This window comes from Protopterus annectens, chromosome 6.part1 (assembly GCF_019279795.1).
Source record: "Protopterus annectens isolate FY-2018-M chromosome 6.part1, PAN1.0, whole genome shotgun sequence".
Lineage (NCBI taxonomy): Eukaryota > Metazoa > Chordata > Ceratodontiformes > Protopteridae > Protopterus > Protopterus annectens.
This window is the reverse complement of record NC_056738.1, coordinates 107,406,769-107,428,347: the sequence shown is the minus strand read 5'-3', so window position 1 is coordinate 107,428,347 and position 21,579 is coordinate 107,406,769. Positions and strand designations below refer to the sequence as shown.

The following is a 21,579-nucleotide window of genomic DNA, read 5'->3' as shown; positions in this document are numbered from 1 at the left end:
TAGAAGGGTAGTTGGAAGTCGCTCATAAATATGGTGTTGGATAGTGACTCCAGTTCATTTAAGTGAGTGGTGTGGGTGTCTTGGGTCATAGCAAGATCCTGTATCTCACAAGGATATGAAATGGGACTTTGCTTATGGTGAGTTGTACATGGAGGCGTTCAATGGTCTCACACTGCTTGACTAACCTTGAGGTGTCACTGTTTTTTTATGTAAGTTGAGACACCTCCACCTTTTGTCACTTTTTGGGCACTAGCAGGTCTAAATGTGTGGAAGGCATTATAGTTCTGCACTGCCGGGGTGCGCGCTGCTACTTTAAACCATGTCTCAGTAACTGCACAGATGTCTATATTCGTCAAGATGAAGAGAGCTTGCAGGAGTGGAGCTTTTTTGTCTAGACTCCTGGCATTGAGCAATATCACATTTAGATTATCAGGAGCTTGTTTAGCTAAGTTGGATGGTTTATCAGGTTGCCAATGCTTAAAAAAGGCATTTAGGGGTAGACAAAGTAGTACTCAGTATTTGGAAGCCTAGAGAGGACAGGTGCAGACCATTTCTGGTAAAGAGCATGGTCTGTCAACCTCATCCTCAGAGGCTGACAAAATACTGTATCCCATTTGAATGGTACCAAAAACTAAGTCAATTATCTTCTGTTCATAATGTAGTATCATGCTTGGAGAAAGCAGAATATTGCTCAATATTAGGCTCATACCAGCCTGGACACAGTCTGAGAGCTCCATCATGTCTCTCTTCATATAGCCAAGAAGGTAATTCTCGGGTAATTTACACCCATGTGGACTATGACTGAGTCATACTGTACCTTGTGGTTTGATGACCTGAGTGCATGCATGATGTGGCAAACCATGGTCTCTGAAGGCAAAATGACAGCAACTCTTTCTTTGCTCAACCTGGTGAACCAGACATCTGTGTGTCTCACAATGGAGTCTCCTACGACAATGATACTGAATTGCGAGGTTGTCTACATTATGGGCTTAGATGTTGAGACACTGAGTTGAGGCTGAATGTGTCTTGGTTAGCATAACTGCAGTAGTGTGTTTTTGAGGTTCACGAGAGTAGTTATAATAATTTCTGCATTTGGGAGTCTTTCCATGTTTGCAAAACTTACTTTAAGGACCTCAGCATATATGGGTCTATATGTTTGTCCTGAGGTGTGTGTAGCAAGTGATATGTGGTGTTGCGTGTTTCTTACAAACTGTTTGGTAGTTGTAGTGTTTTTATGTGAGAGCACTGCTTTCAGAGACCGTGTATAGTTACATCTCTCACATACTGTACCAGATTTTTCAAGAATTAAGTGGTTCTCAAAGAACATAAGACAGTTTCTACATTATCTTAGGATGCCCAAGTCTATCAAGCTGACAAAAGAGAAGGAAAGTCAGGATTCATAGTTTTGGGAATTTACATAGTGGACTTCAGTGGGAATACTACCAAAAGTGTATTTAAATAAGGCTGTGATTAGTGGCAGACTTGTTTTTTATGCTCCCCTTATATATAACCAATGCACAGGGGAAGTAAAACTATATAAAAGATTTGCCTGGAAATTAGTTGTGTGAAAACTCAGTCTTGTCTCACAGAGTAATGCTCTCCTTTGCACACACTCAGTGCTTGTCCGGCAACCATGTTTTCGGGAACTCTTATGGGTGTTTTTCATCAGGAAATTCAGATTCCAAGCACTTATATTTGTACAGGGCACTGCCAGCTGCCACTAGGCAATGAGCAGGTTCGCACAAACATGACAACCCTATACAGGCAAAGAGACTGACTAAGCAGACAAAATAGCCCATTGGCCAATCTCTAAAATAAAAGTAAAACCTTCCTCTGTGATTCCCAAGCTCAGAATAGACCAGACTACCCTCTACTAGTATTAGAGTGCATACCTATCCTTTCTTAATGTAAAATTCATGCAAGGATGAGCTGAAAATGCAAAAACCAATGAGCAGACAACAAATTAACTAGCAAACATTTCCTTGAACAAGACGGCTACAGTGCAGAAAATCAGACAGGTGAAATACTGTGGCACTTTACAATGATAAAGTACAGAAATACAATAAATGATTCAGCAATATGGCAGCAACACACTTACATAACTTCAGCAAAGTGCAAAATGCTGACCTGTAGTACCTATCTGCACTAGGATGGTACTGGATAGAACATGGAGCAACTGTGTGCTGGGTCCCCTAAGTACATTGTAAATCCCTAACTTTGCGGAAAATTTGGCAATGCACTGGTTAGATTCAAGCTGACAGTTACTGAGATTAGTCTGTAATGAATGAGATGTGAAAGTAAACAATAGCATGCAGAATTCTGTTAATACTACAGTCTTGATTTTTGAGGGAATGTATGTGACAGACAGAAATAAGTTGATGCTTGTCATTGGAAATGACTGTTTCGGGAAATGGGCAACACCCAAATGTTTTTTATGTCTTCACTAATGGCAAGGGTTAAACTCGGTAGTGCTTTTTACCCCTCCCCTTCACTCCATTGTACTGTGCACAGTCACAGCTAATCTGGTCCTTCATCACTGTCACTGCTGACTTCTATCTTGTATGCTGGATACAACCCCAAAGTGTCACACCAGCCTTGTAATGGTCTTAGTATGTCTGACTATTCAAACAGCAATGCAATTTAAGCTAATCAAAACTTTCCAAAATAGCAAAATTATTTTACATAGATGTTTGTGAAAGATAAGTTGTACTGACCTGGGTAGCAGCATCTGCAACACCAATATTTGTGGTATTAGACACGATATTGATGGATGCCTTAACAATAACATCAAGGTAGTTCAACTTTGCATATTCCTGTTTGACCATAAAACAATTAATCTGTTACACAAAAGTAGCATTTATTTTAAATTAATGCAGGATTATTTAATGCACTGCAGTGTATCAATATCTAGATAACAGTACAATACTGTGTTTGGTTAAGAACAAGAACTCCATGCTTTAAAAATTCACTCACGTTTTGTTGCAGGAATAGGAGACTTGCACTGTTTAAAACAGATAAACTGACAGTAAATAAATCAAAGTTTACTGCAGTTACTACTAACAAGCTACCAGTATGGCCCATAAGACAATTTGCCATAAAAGTCTGCCTTTGAAACTGTAAGGAAAGACCTTAATCTCTTTCACCCTTCTACATTTTTCACGTAGTATTCTCCAGCTGTTTTACAGGTATATTAACATATACAAGACTTACAAAGGTACACACCAGTCTGAATTACTAGCACATTTCACATTCTGTGTCTGTACAGCATGATCACCAGACCATTAGCAATCAGCATTCTGTCAATTAAACCAACAATCTACATAGATGGCAGACAAAGTAGTCTTTTGGAATATTTGATATGAAGTTGTCCTATCTCTCCTTCATTCTTTACTTATGGGTTCGGAACTGATCCTCTGTTCCAACTTGGCCGTTTACTAAAGCTTGAGGTCTCCAACTAGCTTGTGGCTTACTCCCTATCCCATGATGCTCTAGCACATTCCCCAGATCTCATTTGCCACTGAAAAGATAGAGCATTCCTCAACTGGCTCTGGCTAGTTTTGGTTTTTCTTCTTTTTTCTCTAAGCATTAGGCTTGTAATTTCTAAAAACTGTGTGTGAGTACTTTAGGTAATCTAATCACAGCTTAGACTGTGTCTGAAACATTCCTTTTCTTTTCTGGGGCCATTGTTTTAGTTTAAGACCTACAGTTCACCCCTACCCCTACTCCTTATTGTGGGCTATCACTGTTATTTGCATAGTTATTGCCATTATTAGTGTTAGTTTAGCTTAGAGGTGTGTGTTAGTTCAAAGAGTTTTACCTTGTTTGATTACAAAGCTACTCGGTCCGTTTTACTTAGAGGGCCAGTATTTCTACAGCTCTGGGTGTGTTGTGTGCTTTATCTTAAAACCAGCTTGTTAAATTTAGTGAGCGTTTCTTGTGTGTTAACCCACTAAGTTACAGGGTTTTTTTCTTTCCCTCCTGTGTGCTGTTAAAAAAAAAAAAACAAAAAAAAAACAAGTTTATAGTTATATTTGTATAGTGTTTGGTGTTAAATAGTTTTCTGACTGGAGTTTGTTGATATGTCTAAACAAGTCAGAGAGTCAAAGCCTTCTGGGTTCAAGAAGAATTTAAAATGTTCCCAAAAGATGCCCATAACACAACCATTCTGAATGTGTATAGTGCCTTGGAGCAGTGCATGTACAGGAGTCGTGTGCTATCTGCCACTCCTTCAGTTCAAGAGTTCCCCTGGAGAGGAGAAATAATCTTATACTTAAAGGATTTCTAAAAACGTCTTTTTCTGAAACTTTAGAAGCAGGTCAGAGTGTACCACAAAAGAGCTCTTCCCCTCCTAAATCAACAAAAAGGTCTTCATCATCTTCGGACCACTCTGGACCATCTCAAAAAGTATTGAAAAAGTCATCAGACCCAAAGGCTTTCAGATCCGATAAACCATCTACCTTGGCTCCATCTGCTTTGGAGCCATTGGTATTACACAGTTGGAGCCGGTCCACTGTTTTGGAACCAGCGTCTCCAACCTTGAGGTCACCATTATTACAGAATTCAGTATCGTCTGCCCCCTCCTCTCGATCCTCCAGGACCTTTGTCAGATGAGGATGTGGATCGTGTGGTGCATTGGCTGTTTAGTACAACATCGCTTGCTAAATTACTGTCGGAACTGACCCAGTGGGCTTCGGAGCCGAGTAGACCTACCCCTTCACTGTTGATTCCTCCTCTGACCCACATCAGGGCCTCTGAGCCAGAAGACATAGACCTAGTAGTAGTGGAACCGTCAGAGCCAAGACCGGCCATAGGAGCTACAGCTCCAACTTCTGCTCCGACTACCTCGGTGCCATCTGAACGCGAGGAGTCTAGGAGCCGACGCTCTCCGATCGGGTCTGGGGGGATAGTCGGATCGGACAGTTATCGGATCTGACTTTATCTCTCCGTGCCTCGGCAGAGGTGAGCTCGGCTCCTACATCAGCTTCGGAGCCAACCATCATAGCTCCAAGGGGACCTTCTGGCTCTTCCAAGTCAGGGGCTTCCTCGGGTCATGGGCGGGGGGGGGCTTTCGAGGTGATGAGATTGCTGTCCCCACGAGCAGCTCCACTCTCAGGTCCTGTCATTCCTCCCCAGAAAGCACCAGTGTCAGTCTCGGCACAACCAATCCCACACAGACGTGGAGACCCAAGGCCTCAGGATCCGCCAATGGGTGAACCCATCTCTTCCGAAACCTCTCCAGAATGCCCTTCTAAAGAAGTCCTTCTCAAGAGATTATGTAAGAGGAAGCATTTGGACTTCCCAGAGGAGTCTGTCACATCAGACACAGACCTCAATGAGTCAGAAGGGTCCCCACGGTTGCCCTCTGAGGATGTCTCCTTTGCAGCCATCCTAGAAATCCTTAAACAGAGAGGCAGCTGGAAGCCCATCGGCCCTAATGATGAGGAGTCTGTCTACCTAAAGGCCTTTGGGTCTTGCTCTTCAGCCACTTGGGTGTCTCTGCCTTCCGACAAGCTTAAGGATTTAGTTTGTCGAAAGGCGCAGGAGTCTCCAGATTCAGTGGAGCCTGTTCCCAGAGGCCAAACAAATTTATCACTTCCCCTGAAAATAAGACCTTTCTTATCAAGGGTGTCTCAGTAGATACTATGGTGGTGGCAGCGGCCACCAAAAAGGAGTTGTCTGAAACTTCCACTTCTGTCCATCCTCCAAACAAAGTCTTGTACGATGGACAGATATAGAAAGCACATGTTTTCTTCAGCGACCTTCATGCTCAGGTCCCTGAATTACCTTACTCAGTTCACCAGATTACAGACAGATGTCCTGAAGGAGCTTGGGAGATGCTCTCCAGGGTGCAGTAGCTACAGGGGAATCAGACAAAGTGTCCTCCCAGCTCTCCAACTTAAATTTAGTAGTTAACTCATCCATGAGGCTCGTCTCTTATGCAGCCAATGGAGTGCATAGGTCAGCAGGTTCAGGAATTGCCCTCAGGAGACATTCCTGGATGCACCTGTGTAACTTTGCGGAACCCTTCAAGTCATCCTTTGTTAATGCCCCCTTCAATGGCTCGTCCTTGTTCAGGCCTAAAGTAAAAGAGACACTAACCAGGTGTGAGCAGGAAGGAAAGACTCTCTCTGCCGGAGTCCATTTTTTCCACACCTTCTAGACCTTATCCCAAAGGTCAAAAGGGAGGAAAGATGTGGTTTTGAAAATCCCAGACAGTCTTTCAGGACACATGTGGTGAGCCTTCCCCCCAGGGGCAGAGGGGGAAGCAATAATGGAAGACGCTGGTCACGCGGCAAAGAGGGTCCGCAGAACCAAGGAAACAGAGAGCCTTCTTTGGTAAGCCCTTTCAGCGATCCTGGAAGGAGGCTTGTCTGTCCCTCTCTGGAGGCAGTTGGGTGTTGATTATCTTTGTACCCAGATGCCTGGCTAAAAATAAAAGACAAGTGGGTACAAAGCATCATATCCAGACGTTACTCCATACCCTTTTCTATTCCTGCCAAGTGCATAATAAATATTCCAGATGTTTCACCCTGTCACAGGAAACAAGCAACCCTAGAAAAACAGAAGTTGCTGGAAAAAAAAAGAGTCATCCAACCGGTCCCTGCAGCCCAGACAGGATCTGGAACTTACTCAAGGTTCTTTTTGGTTCCAAAGAAAACAGGGGACTGGAGACCCATACTGGATCTCAGCAGACTGAACAAATCTGTAAAAAAGACAAACTTCCAGATGGTAACACTGTAGTGGATACTTCCCTTTCTGGGAAAAGACAATTGGATGTGCTCTACAGACCTCCAGGATGCGTACTACCACATAAAAATAGACAGGCCATCCAGACGTCATCTGTGCTTTCAGCTGGGAGTCAGTCACTACCAATTTCTAACTCTGCTCTTTGGCCTCATTACAGCCCCCTGAGTATTCGCCAAATGTATGGCAGTAGTTACGGCTCACCTAAGACGTTTAGGATTCCGGGTGTTACCATATCTAGATGACTGACTCTTAACCACCACCACCAAGCATCTACTAAACAGAGGCAAGAGACACCATCCCGGCACTTTGCTCTCCTGTAGGGATCACAATAAAGTATGAAAAATCTGCCTTGTTGCCATCTCAACATATCATTTTTATAGGCACAGATTTAGGCATGACAACAATGATGGTAAAGCTTCCACCAGACAGAGTACAAGCCCTGCGGATACAGGTTCAACAACTTCTTTTCAAAATGAAGACCCAAGCAAGGATGGTTCTAAAAATATTGGGCACCATGGCAGCAGCAATAAGTGTCATTCCCCTAACGAGAATGCACATGAGAATTTTACAATGGCTACTGTTCACTCAGTGGTCCATGCAGGAGCTTCCGATGTCACATTGCATCAAGTTGACAGTCTTGCAAAAGAGACCTTTGTTGGTGGCTCCACTCAGATCAGGTAACCTTAGGTCAACCCTTTTTTCTTCCACAACCGCTCGCCACAGTGACCCCGGATGCTTCCCAGATAGGGTGGGGAGGGGCATTATCAGGGAAGAAGAGTTCAAGGCACTTGGCAGGATCACGAGGCCCACTTGCACAACAATGTCCTAGAGATGAGAATGGTGCTTTTTGCAATGCAGGTATTCCAAGACTTTCTTCCACTGGGAACGGTTGCAATACAGACGGACAATGTCAGTAGTATGGTACATAAACAAACAAGGAAGAACAAATCTTACCCCTGTTGTCGAGAGGCCCTGAGAGTATAGCAGTAGGCAACCTCCTCCCAGTGCTTTCTGATAGCAACACATATTCCCGGAAAATCCAACGTCATAGCAGACAAATTCTGCAGAGCAATACTGATGCCTCACGAGTAGTCCCTGAAACAAGATATAGTGGAGACGATTTTTCGAAAATGGGGCCAGCCTTGCTCCGATCTTTTTGTCACATCCATAAACACCAAATGCAGCAGCTACCTTGCCCTAATTCCCCCTCTGGGGGAATCTCTGAGGGATGCACTTTTACTTGATTGGCCCCCGGTCTCCTCCTATGCCTTTCTTCCCCTCCCATTGATACCCAAAGTTCTTCTGAAAGCCAGTGCACTGGGAAGGACCTTAATACTTATAGCCCCGTACTGGCCTCTTCAAATTTGGTTCCCCTTCTTGCAGCCTCATATACAGGAGGTGTCTTGGATTCTGGATCCAGTGCCAGATCTTCTGACCCATTCATCGGGAATGCTCCATTCATCTCTTCAAACCCTCCAGTTCCAAATACAGCCAGGCTACCTAACCTTTCTACTTCAGTGCAACATATCCTGATTTCTTCTCACAAAGCTTCTACAAGAAGGTTATACCTCAGCAAATGGAAAAGATTTTACTTCTGGGCCATAAAAAATCCTGTCGACCTGTTTTCAGCATCTATATCTTAAATACTGGAATTTTTGGCTGAACTGTTCAATAAGGGAGCAGCTGCAGCTACTATTCTAGTACAGTTAGCAGAAATCCCTAATTTTCACTGTGAAGAAGAGGGACCCAGTGGTATGTCCCACAGACTTTGTAAAGCTTTCCTGAGAGGTACTAACCTGTTGAGACCTCCCATTAAGCCACCTCTACCTCCATGGAACCTAAATTTCGTATAATCTCAGATAATCCCCCCCTTAAACCTACATCATCCTGTGACTTAAAATTCTTAACCTGCAAGACTATCTTCTTAGTGGCTATTACTTCGGCTAGAAGGGTTTTAGGTTCATAGGTTCATAGGTTCATACTAGGCTATCTGCCCTAGGGCATTTATAAGCCTAGCCAGAGTGTGTGTGGCTTTCACCACCCCTTAGGATGAGAATACTATACCCATTAGTTTGCTGTGCCTCTGTCCAGCAGTGACACAGAGATGATTCCCGGGGTAAACCTACGATCTCCCATCCACTCGTCAAGATTTCTCTTGAACAGAGTCAGTGAGGGGCTCTGCCTCACATGGACTGGGATTCTGTTCCATAGTGTAGGGAGTCTCTGGGTGATGAATCTGTCCCTCCAGCACATCCTATTTATATCCGTGTTGAGGTTTAAGTCTCTTGCTCTCGTGGCTCTGGTGGATTTGGATTTTTTGAGGTGGAGCATGTCCATTAATTCCGGGTTGGACATGGCCTTGTATGTCAGGCACAGATCACCTCTGAGCAGACAGTATGCGACTGAATAGAGATGGAGTTTCTTCAGTCGGGCAGCGTATGACATATGTTTGAGCCCCTTTATCCTTTTGGTGAGGAACTTTTGGGGTCTTTCCAACTGCTGCAGGTGTCGGGTAAGGTACATTCCGAATGGGGCGTTGTACTCAATCATTGGTCTGATAAGTGAAGAGTACAGGGGTACAATGACCTCTCCTGATCTGGATGTGAATCCCTTCATGATCAGGTGGGCAATGTAGAAGGTCTTCCTAACCACTTTGGCAATGTGAGTGTTTTAGAATTACAGGCATTATCCATCAAGTCCCCATATATGCTGTTTCATTCTGATAGAGTCGCACTTCACACTAACCTGTCCTTTCTACCAAAAGTGTGCTCAGAATCAAACTTAAATGAATCTATAGACTTACCAGTTTTTCCCCAAGTATGGCAATAAGACAGAGTACGTTACACCAACTATATGCACATAGACAGTTACGCTTCTACTTACATAGCACAATGGATTTCAGGAGAACTGATCAATTGTTTGTGTCTTTCAGACTCCATGAAAGGGGCTTCAGTAGCAAAAACCACTCTATCCAAATGGTTATCAGATTGTATCTCATATACCTACCAATCACCGAATAAGCAACTTCCAGACAAAATAAGAGCTCATTCTACAAGAGCTATCTCTACCTCTTCTGCCTTCCATGCAAGATTACCAATTAATAACATTTGCGCGGCAGCAACATGGGCAATGCCTCATACCTTTATCACTCATTACAAAGTGGATTTGGCCTCCAGGGACAGGGCCTCCTTTGGGTCCACTGTTCTGAAAAATGTTCTCCTGTGAGCCACCCAAGAAAAATGGTGCTAGGGATGCTGTCCCACAAGTAAAGAATAAAGGCGAGATAGGACAACTTCACATAAAGAAGTTATGTACTCACCATAACATTCCATATGAATTGTCCATCTTGCCTTCATTCTTACTTCCCACCCTCCTGCTCCAATCTTTTTTTTTTAGCTCCTGGAGGATTGAGACGTTTCTGATTTGTATCTGACTGTCTCTGACCCTCTTCTTAGCTTATAAAGTTATGGAGGATTTCTGTATATGTATGTATGTGTGTGTGTATGTATATATACATATACACACACACACACACACACACATATATATATATATATATATATATATATATATATATAATGTATACACACGCATATATATATATATATATATATATATAGATAGATATATATAGATCTGGGGAATGCCCTAGAGCATCATGGGGAAGGGAGTAAGGCATGAGCTGGTTGGAGACCTCAAGCTTTAGTAAACGGCCGAGTCGGAACAGAGGATGAGTTCCGAATCCACAAGTAAAAAATGAAGACAAGATGGACAACTCACATGGAACTTTATGGTGAGTATATAACTTCTTTTTTTTCCCAGAGCCTCTCCCAGAACGTGTTTATTCCCAAACATGAGATATCAGTGCACATGTTTGGATTTCTAGCATAGTAATTCACTGGTCTGTTATTCTTTCTTTATTAAACATTTATACAGAATGAAATAACTAGTGCCAATGGGGAGATATCAGTAGCCTGCTTAACAGTGACACAATCTCACAGTGAAACTCGAGTAGCAGAAGCCAGAATAGTGGGTTGCCCCCCGGTAGTGTCCTAGAGCACTGCTCTCAGGTGGTGGAAGGCCATCAGCAAAGCTCCTGTTTTTTTTTGTGGATTAAGTTTCCCTATTAGGCAGCTTTAAGTGCCTTATATGGTGTTAAAGCAATGTATTCTAAGAATGACTTCTCAGCTCTGGAAGAAAAGGCTCCTTTAATCCAAGGTGTTGTAAATATTTAATTAACCAAAAGCACTTAGCACATTGTCATCACCATTAGTGAAGCCCACTGTGCCTTAATTTCGACTGTGCCCATTTTAGAGTTAGAATGCATTCAGTGTATTCACAGATGAATAACATGGCATTTGCATTGCATGTAACATGCACTCTTCTGAATATCAATTGAGAAAACAAGTGCCATAATGATGCCAGAAAACCAGCAATACTATTTTTTTTATTTTGAAATACTCAATAGCATTATGAAGCCATCAAATTCACAGGCTTTTAGAAATCTGAAGCTGCAGTGATGATGACAACAGAAGTTCACACTAATCATTATTTAATTTGTATTATCACACAGAAGCAATGGATACCAAACATCCACTTGGTCTCAAGAAGTTACCTAACATGTTAAAGAAGTTACAGGGAGATGGCATAAGACTGCACACAAAGGATAAAAAATTGACCACTATATGGTTGCATCATATATTATGGATTGATGGAAAGGATATGATTCACATCTGTGCTACTGCATTGTTAGTCTGCAACTCAGCGAAACAGACCCCACAATGTTACTGCCCAGAATGTTTGTTAAAAAAAAAAAAAAAAAAGGCAAGCGAAGTAGGCATACACACATTTATTCTGAAAGGAAAACTGACAGTGCAGAGTTTGGGGTAGGGTTGCCACCTTTTCAAATGCCCAAAGTGGGACATTTTTGGTACAAATGTTAGATATGGTATGCTGAAACACACCCATGGCCAGTACAAAGGACAGAACTTCACTTTTTGCTTAAATAAAAGCTTATTCTTGTAGCATTTTTGTTGCTTATTCTGTTTCTTATAACATTTAGGTGTTTCAGATACAGAATAACTGTTTTATGCAACTATTACGTAAAATATAGGAAATAATTTTATCCTAAAATCTCAGGACATTTGCCATTTTTACAATTTTTTTGCAGGACACAACTGCCGAAAGAGGGACTGTCCATCGCAAAGTGGGACAGGTGGTAACCTTAGTTTGGGGTACAAGCATCTATCTTCAGATAGGTCTGAATGTCCCCATCTCTTTGGGCAATGAAAAAAAAATGGACACATTTTCAGATCAATTTCCACACAAGCAATAGTGGACTCAGAATGAAATCAACTCAAACATTCAGATTAAGGACCTGGGACTAAAATAAAACAAAACATATGCATTCCAAAATACCGCAATTATACAGATACCTCCAAAAAAGTGGCGTTCCAAAGTCTCGATCGAAGGAAAATAACTGCATTGCTATCCAAACCTCTCAAAGGACACTGAATGTTTACACAACGAGCCATACCATCACAGTCCTAGGAAGAAAAAAGAAGTATTACTGATACGTAAAAACAGAAATGAATTGTGTAATAAAACTTTGCAGTTTGCACCACCTAATTATAATGCTCTAACTTCAGAAATATAGACCTGAGTAGCTGAGTAGCATACTGCTTCTAAACTTGAAGAGTCCCCCTTAAAATCTGCTAGATCATATTTTGGAAATGTAGTCCTTTAACATACTTGTGTGCGTGAGTGTGTGAGTGTGTGTGTGTGTGTGTGTGTGTGTGTGTGTGTGTGTGTGTGTGTGTGTGTGTGTGTGTGTGTGTGTGTGTGTGTGTGTGTGTATGCTTGCATGTCTGCCTCTCTTGCCTTCTCAGTGAAATTAGACCTTGTATGCTGGAAACAAGAAGGTCTTCAACACCAACCAAGGAAGGATAAGCAAAAGCTGCTTGGATGTGAATAGTTCATTACTAAAGTTACAGGTACAGTACAGTTGTATACACTTACCATAAATGTAGATGTTCGAGTGTATTCACTGTTGCAGTCATTACATTTAGGGTAATCTGCTGGCAGGTTGCCCTCAGTCGGCCTGAATAACAAAGTCTTGGGTCCTGCGTCGGTTGCTGTCTCCTCTTCCATGACGTCAGGTCGTCAGGGGTATAAAACATGCAGCCGACGACATTTTAATCAGTTTTTCTTGCCCCCCAAATGAGGAGCAAAAATATATATATAAAACTGTAAATATATAAATGCACTTTAGAAACATAAAATTTACCTTCAACTAAAAGCAAATACACCACAAAGGCTTTTGAGTATAGAGAAGGAAAGAAAAGGTATAGAAAGGGGGCTGGTGGGTGGGTAATCCGGACTGCAACAGTGAATACACTCGAACATCTACATTTATGATGTGTACACAACTGTACTATGTTCTTCATGTTTCACTGTTGCAGTCATTACATTTGGGTAGAATCCCAAAGCTATGGATGGGAGGATGGAACTAAACAGCATTAGGAGCAGCTATAAGGCCCTGCAGGACTGCAGTGGCAATGCCTGCCCTGGATTTAGAAAAGAGAGGCCAATGATAATACTTTGTGAACGTATGAACTGAGCTCCAAGTAGCAGCTTCTAGAATGTGAGACGAAGAACATCCTGGAATGCAACAGTGAATACACTCTAACATCTACATTTATGGTAAGTGTACACAACTGTACTATGTTCTTCATGTTTCACTGTTGCAGTCATTACATTTGGATAGAGTCCCAAATCTATGGTTGGGAGGCTGGAACTAGACAGCAGTAGGAGAAGCTACGAGGCCCTGCAGGACTGCAGTGGCAAAGCCTGCCCTGGATTTAGAGTAGAGTGGCAGATGATAATGCTTTGTGAAGGTGTGCACTGAACTCCAAGTAGCCGCCTCTAAAATGTCTCTGGTTGGTACTCCCCTGAGAAAGGCTGCTGAAGTGGCTGCAGCTCTCGTGGAATGAGGCCTAATGCCCTTAGGCACTGGTTTGCCATGGTGTAAGTAGTAAGTAGCAGAAATGAATGCAGTGACCTAACCACTTAGAAACAGTCTGCTTTGAGATAGGCTTTCCTTGCGAACCTGCAGCGTATGCCACTAGTAATTGCTCTGTCTTCCTGAAAGCTTTGGTTCTGTCCAAGTAGAATCTAAGCTGCCAAGTATGTCCAAAGAATGCAGAATTCTCTCCCCTTTGTTCTGTGGATTTGGGTAAAATGTTGGCAGATGGATGGCTTGGTTAAGAGCCACACCGGACACTACTTTAGGCATAAATGTTGGGTTTGTTCTCAGGGAGACCCTGTCTGGATGAAAAATGATGAAAGGTTCCACAGCCATGAGCGCCTGTAGCTCTGAAACTCATCTTGCAGAAGTAATTGCTAAGAGAAGAGCTGTTTTCCAAGATAAAAACTTCATATCAGCAGTAGCAGCTGGTTCAAAAGGAGGCAGTGTGAGCTTTTCCAAGACATAGTTGAGGTCCCATGCAGGTATTGGTAGTCTCCTTGGGGGCCTTAAATTTTTGGTTCCTCTGAGGTAATAAAGGGTGAGAAAAAAAAGTGGTGGCTCTGTATTGTAATGAGCAGAAATGGCAGAGGCATGAATTTTAATTGATGAAAAAGATAGGCCTTTGTCCAGCATCTCAGTTAAGTATTGCAAAATCTGAGGAATATTTGGTACTGCTGTATCAGTTCCTTGTGCCTGGTTCCAGGTACAGAATCTCTTCCATTTTACAGCATAAGATTTTCTAGTACTAGGCCTTCTGACTTCCAGAATGACATCCATCACAGCTTTGCTGAGTGGTGTTTTTTGTATGACTACATTATCCGCCATGCTGCCAAGTTTAATGTCCTGAGTTGGCTGTGCATGATCTGATTGTTTTGCTGGGACAGTAGTCGAGGTATTTGAGGTAAGGTCCAAGCTGGGTATAGAGATGTTACTTAGTATTGGATACCAGTACTGGTGTGGCCAGTCTGGGGCAATTAGTATCATCTTTGGTTTCTCCTGTCTGACCTTTAGGAGCACCTTGGGGAGGAGAGGCAGTGGAGGAAAGGCATATACTGATAGGTTTTTCCAGCTGAAGGATAGGGCGTCCACTTTCCATGCTTGTCTGTGATAAGTCCTTGTGCAGAATCTTTTTAGTTGGTAATTGAGAGGGGAGGCAAATAGATCTATGTCCAGGCATCCCCATTTCATTGCTATCATGCTGAAGACTTGTGGATCCAGCTTCTACACATGGGGATCCATGAGGTTTCTGTTTAGTTCGTCTGCCAGAGTATTTTCCTTTCCTGGCAGGAATTGTGCCTGCAGATGTACTTGGTAAGTCAAAGCTGTGTCCCACAAGGTCATGGCTAGTCTGCAAAGGGGGTAAGAATGTGTGCCCCCCTGCTTGTTTATATACCACATGACCATGGTGTTGTCGGTCTTTATCAGTAGTTGTTCTGGTTGAAGTAGGTCCTTGAAGGCTGTCAGTGCATTTTGAACAGCTAACATCTCTTTTTGATTTATATGTAGATGCATTTGGTTTGAGGACCATGTGCCCTGAATGCATCTTCCTGCCATGTGGGCTCCCCAGGCATAGTCAGATGCATCTGTTGTTAGTGTCTGCCTGGCTGGAGGTAGTGTGAATGGCTGTCCCTTGTTCTGGTGACAAGCCTTTGCCCACCATCGAAACTCCTGTTGCAGGCAGGGGAATGAGAGTAATGACTGTTTCTAGGCTGTGGCAATGTTGAGTCCAAACACTTTTTAGGTACCATTGAAGTTTCCTCATATACAGTCTTGCATATGGAATTAGTAGGATGTAGGAGGCCATGAAGCCTAAAGCCTGCAGAATTTTTCTTGCAGATAACTGGGCCTTTGTTGCCAACATTTTGAAATAAGTAGTCAGTTGCCTTTGTTTGTCTGGCGTGAGATAAACCATCTGGGCAGTTGTATTCAAGCTTGCACCCAGGAATATTATCTATTGTGACGGTACTAGTTTTGATTTCTTTTTGTTGACTGTGTACCCTAGGCATGTTAGAAGTCTTTTTACAAATGCCAGATGTTGAAGTAGAATGTCCTTGTTCTCTGCTTGAATGAGACAGTCGTCCAAGTAAGGATATATTTGTATTCCTCTTTGTCTGCAGAAAGCAATTACTGGTGCCAGGCACTTTGTAAAGACCCTGGGCACAGTAGATAAGCCAAAGGGCAGTGCAGAGAATTGGTAATGCATTGAACCAGCCTTGGATCTTAGGTATCTTCTGCATGATTGTCTGATTGGAACATGCAGGTATGCCTCTTTTAGGTCTAAAGTCACAAGCCAAGCATTCTTGCACAGCATGGGCAGAAGCTGCTACAAAGTCAACATTTTGAATTTCGGAATATCCAGGAAAGTGTTCAGAATAGATTGGGCCCAGTATCGGCCTCCAGGCCTTGTCCTTTCTGGGTACCAAAGTCTTGAGTAAAATCCTTGTCCCTGCTCTTGCTCTGGTACTTGTTGAATGGCCCCCATGTCCATGAGGGATGAGACTTGTTTTTGTGCCTCTGCCCATTGATTTTTTGGCAGATCTGGCCAGCCGTTTGCCTTTGGCAGAGTATGGAAATGGAACTTGTAGCCTTGTGACACTATGTTTAGAACCCACTTGTCCTGGGTTATGATGTACCAATTTTGAGCAAAAAGTGCTAATTTTCCCCCTAAGGGTGCTGCCAGAAGATAAGTGCTTGGTGCTGGCAGGGGGAAGTCATTGGGACTGTTTTCTGTATGTTTGTGATCTATCTTCTCCAGCTTTGGAGGTAGAAGCCCCCCATTGCTTGGGCCTATAAGAACCTTGTGCTAGGTCTGTCTGACACAGGAAAGGACCAATTTTTTGTACGCCAGTGTCTACTAAACCTAGGTGGCTGTACTTGTAAAAAATCGTTGACAGTTTGCATAGATTTAGCTTTGTCCTCCATTTTCTTTAACACCTCTTCTGCCTTAACACCAAACAAAGTATCATGCTGTAAAGGTGCATATAGTAATTTTACTTTAACATGATCAGGCAGGTTTTGTTCCTTTAACTAAGCATGCCTCCTAATTACAGAATCCATAAAGTACAGTTGTGTACCTACCATAAATGTAGATGTTCAAGTGTATTCACTGTTGCAGTCATTACACTTGGGTTATCCTGCTGGCAGGCTACCCGCAGTCGGCCTGAATTCCAAAGTCCTGGTCTGCCATCGGTTGCTGTCGCCTCTTCCCTGACGTCAGTGCGCCAGGGGTATAAAAGATGCAGCCAACGTCATTTTCTTCAGTTTTTCTTGCCCCAGATGTCAGGTGTCCCCAAAAGGGTAGGCTAAAAAATTTCTGATCATAAAAAGCATGCACATAACCTTCACCTACAAGCAAATACACCACATAGGTTGTATGGAATAGAGAAGTACAGATAAGTCCCAGCAATGAAAGGAGGATGGTGGGAGGGTAACCTGGACTGCAACAGTGAATACACTCGAACATCTACATTTATGGTAGGTACACAACTGTATTATGTTCATCATGTTTCACTGTTGCAGTCATTACACTTGTGTTGAATATCAAAGCTGAGGTTGGGTGGCTGGACCTAAATAGAATTAGGAGTGGCTATGAGGCCCTGCAGAACTGCAGTGGCAAAGCCTGCTCTGGATTTAGAGTAAAGAGGTAAGTGGTAGTGCTTGGTAAAAGTGTGCACTGAAGACCAGGTTGCAGCCTCCAAAATGTCCTTGGTTGGTACTCCTCTGAGGAAGGCTGCTGAAGTGGCTGTTGCTCTGGTAGAATGTGGCCTAATGCCCTTAGGCACTGATTTGCCATGTTGTGAATAACAGAAACGAATGCAGTGGCCTATCCATTTTGAAATGGTCTGCTTTGAAATAGCTTTTCCTTGTGATCCTGCAGCATATGCCACTAAGAGTTGCTCAGTTTTTCTGAAAGCTTTAGTTTTGTCCAAGTAAAAGTGTAGCTGTCTGTGAATGTCCAAAGAATGCAGAAGTCTCTCCCCCCTATTCTGCGGATTTGGATAAAAGGTAGGCAAATGTATGGTTTGGTTAAGAGCCACACTGGACACTACCTTAAGCATAAATGTTGGGTTTGTCCTTAGAGAAACCCTGTCCGGATGGAAAAATAATCAAAGGTTCCACAGCCATTAGTGCATGTAACTCTGAGATTCTTCTTGCTGAAGTTATTGCTTGGAGAAGAGCTGTTTTCCATGATAAGTATTTTATCTTAAATTTATTGGCTGGCTCAAAAGGAGGCAGTGTGAGTTTTTCCAAGACAAAATTGAGGTTCCATGCAGGTATTGGAGCTCTCCTTAGAGGTCTTATGTTTTTGGCCCCTCTGAGATACTGCTTTAGCAGTGGATGAGAAAAAATAGGTGGGTCCATATTGTAATGAGCTGAAATTGCAGAGGCATGGATCTTAATTGATGAGAAGGATAGGCCTTTGTCCAGCATCTCAGTTAGGTATTGTAAAATCTGAGGAATGGTTGGCACAAGCGTGTCAATTCCTCGTGCCTGGTTCCAAGCACAAAATCTCTTCCATTTTGCTGCATAAGATTTTCTGGTGCTAGGTCTTCTGGCCTCCAAAATAACACCTATAACTGCTTTAAAGAGAGGTGTGTTCTGAATGGTCACATTATTCGCCATGCAGCCAGATTTAGGGTTCTGAGTTGGCTGTGTAGGATCTGATTGTTTTGTTGGGTCAGCAAATGAGGAATTTGAGGTAATGTCCTGGCTGGGCTTTGAGATAAGCTCTTTAGGACTGGGTACCAGTGCTGGTGTGGCCAGTCTGGGGCAATCAGAATCATTTTTGGCTTCTCTTGTCTGACTTTTAGGAGTACCTTGGGGAGGAGAGGCAGAGGAGGGAAGGCATATACTGTGAGGGCTTTCCAGCTGAATGAAAGGGCGTCCACTTTCCATGCTTGTTCGTGATAAGTCCGAGTGCAGAATCTCTGTAGCTGGCAGTTGTGAGGGGAGGCAAATAGATCTATGTCTGGGCATCCCCATTTCCCTGTTATCATTCTGAAGATTTGTGGATCTAGTTTCCACTCGTGAGGATCCATGAGGTTTCTGCTTAGTTCATCTGCCAAAGTATTTATCATTCCTGGCAGGAATTTCGCTTGCAGGTGTACTTGATAAGTCAATGCTGTGTTCCACAAAGTCATGGCTTGTCTGCAGAGGGGGTAGGAATGTGTGCCTCCTTGCTTGTTTATGTACCACATGACTGTAGTATTGCCCATCTTTATCAGTAGTTGTCCTGGATGAAGTAGGTCCTTGAAGGCTGTCAGGGCATTCTGTACAGCTAGCATCTCTTTTTGATTGATATGAAGATGCATTTGGCTTGTGGACCATGTGCCCTGAATACATTTTTCCTGCCATGTGTGCCCCCCCAGGCATAATCTGATGCATCTGTTGTTAGTGCCTGCCTGGCTGTGGGTAAAGCGAATGGCTGTCCCTTGTTGTGGTGACAGGCCTGTGCCCACCATCGAAACTCCTGTTGCAGGCAGGGAATGAGAGTAATTAATGTTTCCAGGCTGTGGCAATGTTGATCCAAACACTTTTTAGAAACCATTGTAGTTTCCTCATATGCAGTCTTGCATATGGAATTAGAAGAATGCAGGATGCCATGTAGCCCAGAGCCTGCAGAATTTTTCTTGCAGATAGCTGGGTCTTTGTTGCCATGTGTTTGAAGTAAGAAGTCAGTTGCCTTTGTTTGTCTGGTGTGAGATAAACCATCTGGGCAGTTGTATTTAAGCTTGCACCCAGGAATATTATCTCTTGAGAGGGTACTAGTTTTGATTTCTTTTTGTTTACTGTGTACCCTAGGCAAATTAGTAATCTTTTTACAAATGCCAGATGCTTTAGTAGAATGTCTTTGGTCTCTGTTTGAATAAGGCAGTCGTCCAAGTAGGGAAATATCTGAATTCCTCTTTGTCTGCAAAATGCAATTACTGGTGCCAGGCATTTTGTGAAGACGCTGGGCGCAGTAGATAAGCCAAAGGGCAGTGCAGAGAATTGGTAGTGCATTGAGCCAGCTATGAATCTGAGGTATCTTCTGTAAGATTGTCTGATTGGGACATGCATATATACCTCTTTGAGGTCCAAAGTTACAAGCCAAGCCTTCTTGCCCAGCATGGGCAGAAGCTGCTGCAGAGTCAACATTTTGAATTTTGGAACGTCCAGAAAAGTATTTAGAATAGACAGGTCCAGAATTGGTCTCCAGGCTTTGTCCTTTCTTGGTACTAAGAAAAGTCTTGAGTAAAATCCTTGTCCCTGCTCTTGTTGTGGCACTGGCTGAATAGCCCTCATGTCCATGAGAGATGAAACTTGTTTTTGTGCCTCTGCCCACTGATTGTGTGACAGGTCTGGCATACCTTTTGCCTTTAGAAGGGTGTGAAAGTGGAACCTGTAGCCCTGAGAGACTATATTTAAGACCCATTTGTCTTGGGTGATCCTATGCCAATTTTGTGTAAAAAGTGCTAGCTTTCCCCCTAAGGGAGCTGCCAAAAGATAAGTGCTTGGCCTTGGCAGAAGTCATTGGGACTGTTTCCTATAAGGCTGTGATTTGTCTTCTCCGCTTTTGGAGGTAGAAGCATCCCATTGTTTGGGCCTGTATGAGCCTTGGGGCTGTTGCCTGCCTCTAGGGCATCTCAATCTGCCTCTTTGTGGCCTGTCTGACACTGGAAAGGACCAATTCTTAGAAGGCCAGTTCCTGCTAAATCTGGGTGGCTGTACCTGTAGGAAATCCTTTATTGTCTGCATAGATTTAGCTTTATCCTCCATTTACTTCAACACCTCTTCTGCCTTAACACCAAACAAAGTATCATGCTGTAATAGAGCATCCAATAATTTTGCTTTAACATGATCAGGCATATTCTGTTCCTTTAACCAAGCATGCCTTCTAATAACAGAATCTGTAACTGTGGCCCTGCACGAGGCCTCCAATGAATCATAACCACATTGCTAAGTATGTTTTCCCTCTTGTTCAGCTGCAGGCAATAAATCCTGCAAATCCTTGTTCTCAGAACATTCAGAATTTGTCAACATTTTTTGTTTTAACAAAGACATTAAGTATTGCTGATATTTGAGCATATGAAACTGACAATTTAAAGCCCTTACAGCCAAGGTAGCAGAAGTGTAGACTTTTTTCCCCCATCTGTCCAGAGCCCTAGAATCTCTACCTGAGGGGACAGGGTTTTTAGCAGTAGCAGCCCTGACCCCTTTGGGACCCTGTGAGATAGTTTCTGGGTCCGCAGCAGGATTTTTATATAGAAATTTATGGGAATCTGGAACCCTGTAATATCTGTCTGGCTTAACAGGTGCAGGAGGTAAAGAGTCTGGAGACAGGCCGGACTCTGAAAATACATCATCTACTATGTCTAGAACAGAAGGAATTTCAAGAGGTCTTTGCTGAGGTAGTAAAAGAAAGTCTCTAAGCCTTTTCTTAGAATCTGAATAATCTTGGCTCTCCCAGTGGAAATGCTCTCTCATGGCATGCAGGGTTTCCCCAAATGAGTAATCCTCAGGAGGGGAAGCTGAAGGAATAGAATCTTCAGCATCAGAATCCTCATAGGGAGGAACAGAATATCCCTGCTTTGAAGAGGAATCAGAGAAAATGGAAACCTGATCAGAGGAATCATATTCAGTATCTTGCCTAGACCTCTTATCAGGAGGGGGATGGGAACCCCTGATCAAAGTAATTAGGTTTTCGGCCATTTTGAGCATCTGTTTCTTAGGCATAGAAGTCTGCCCTGGAGAATGCTGTACTTGTTTCCTTGTCTTTAAAACTGCTTTAGACTTTGTCTTGGATGCCGAAGTAGGATTTATGT

The 21,579-nt window shown here is 43.0% G+C and overlaps 1 protein-coding gene across 2 annotated transcripts in view; it reads right to left on the bottom strand.

Annotated features, from left to right (window-relative positions):
- ITGA6 (integrin subunit alpha 6) overlaps window positions 1–21,579 on the bottom strand; it is a 1,068,325-nt gene that overhangs the window by 223,805 nt on the left and 822,941 nt on the right. For both annotated transcript variants that reach the window (XM_044075540.1, XM_044075541.1), the window contains exons 22-23: window positions 12,183–12,293; window positions 2,715–2,813 (exon numbers count right to left, since the gene is read on the bottom strand). In XM_044075540.1, coding sequence (XP_043931475.1) covers window positions 2,715–2,813; window positions 12,183–12,293 — 210 coding nt within the window. The remainder of the gene's footprint in view (window positions 1–2,714; window positions 2,814–12,182; window positions 12,294–21,579) is intronic.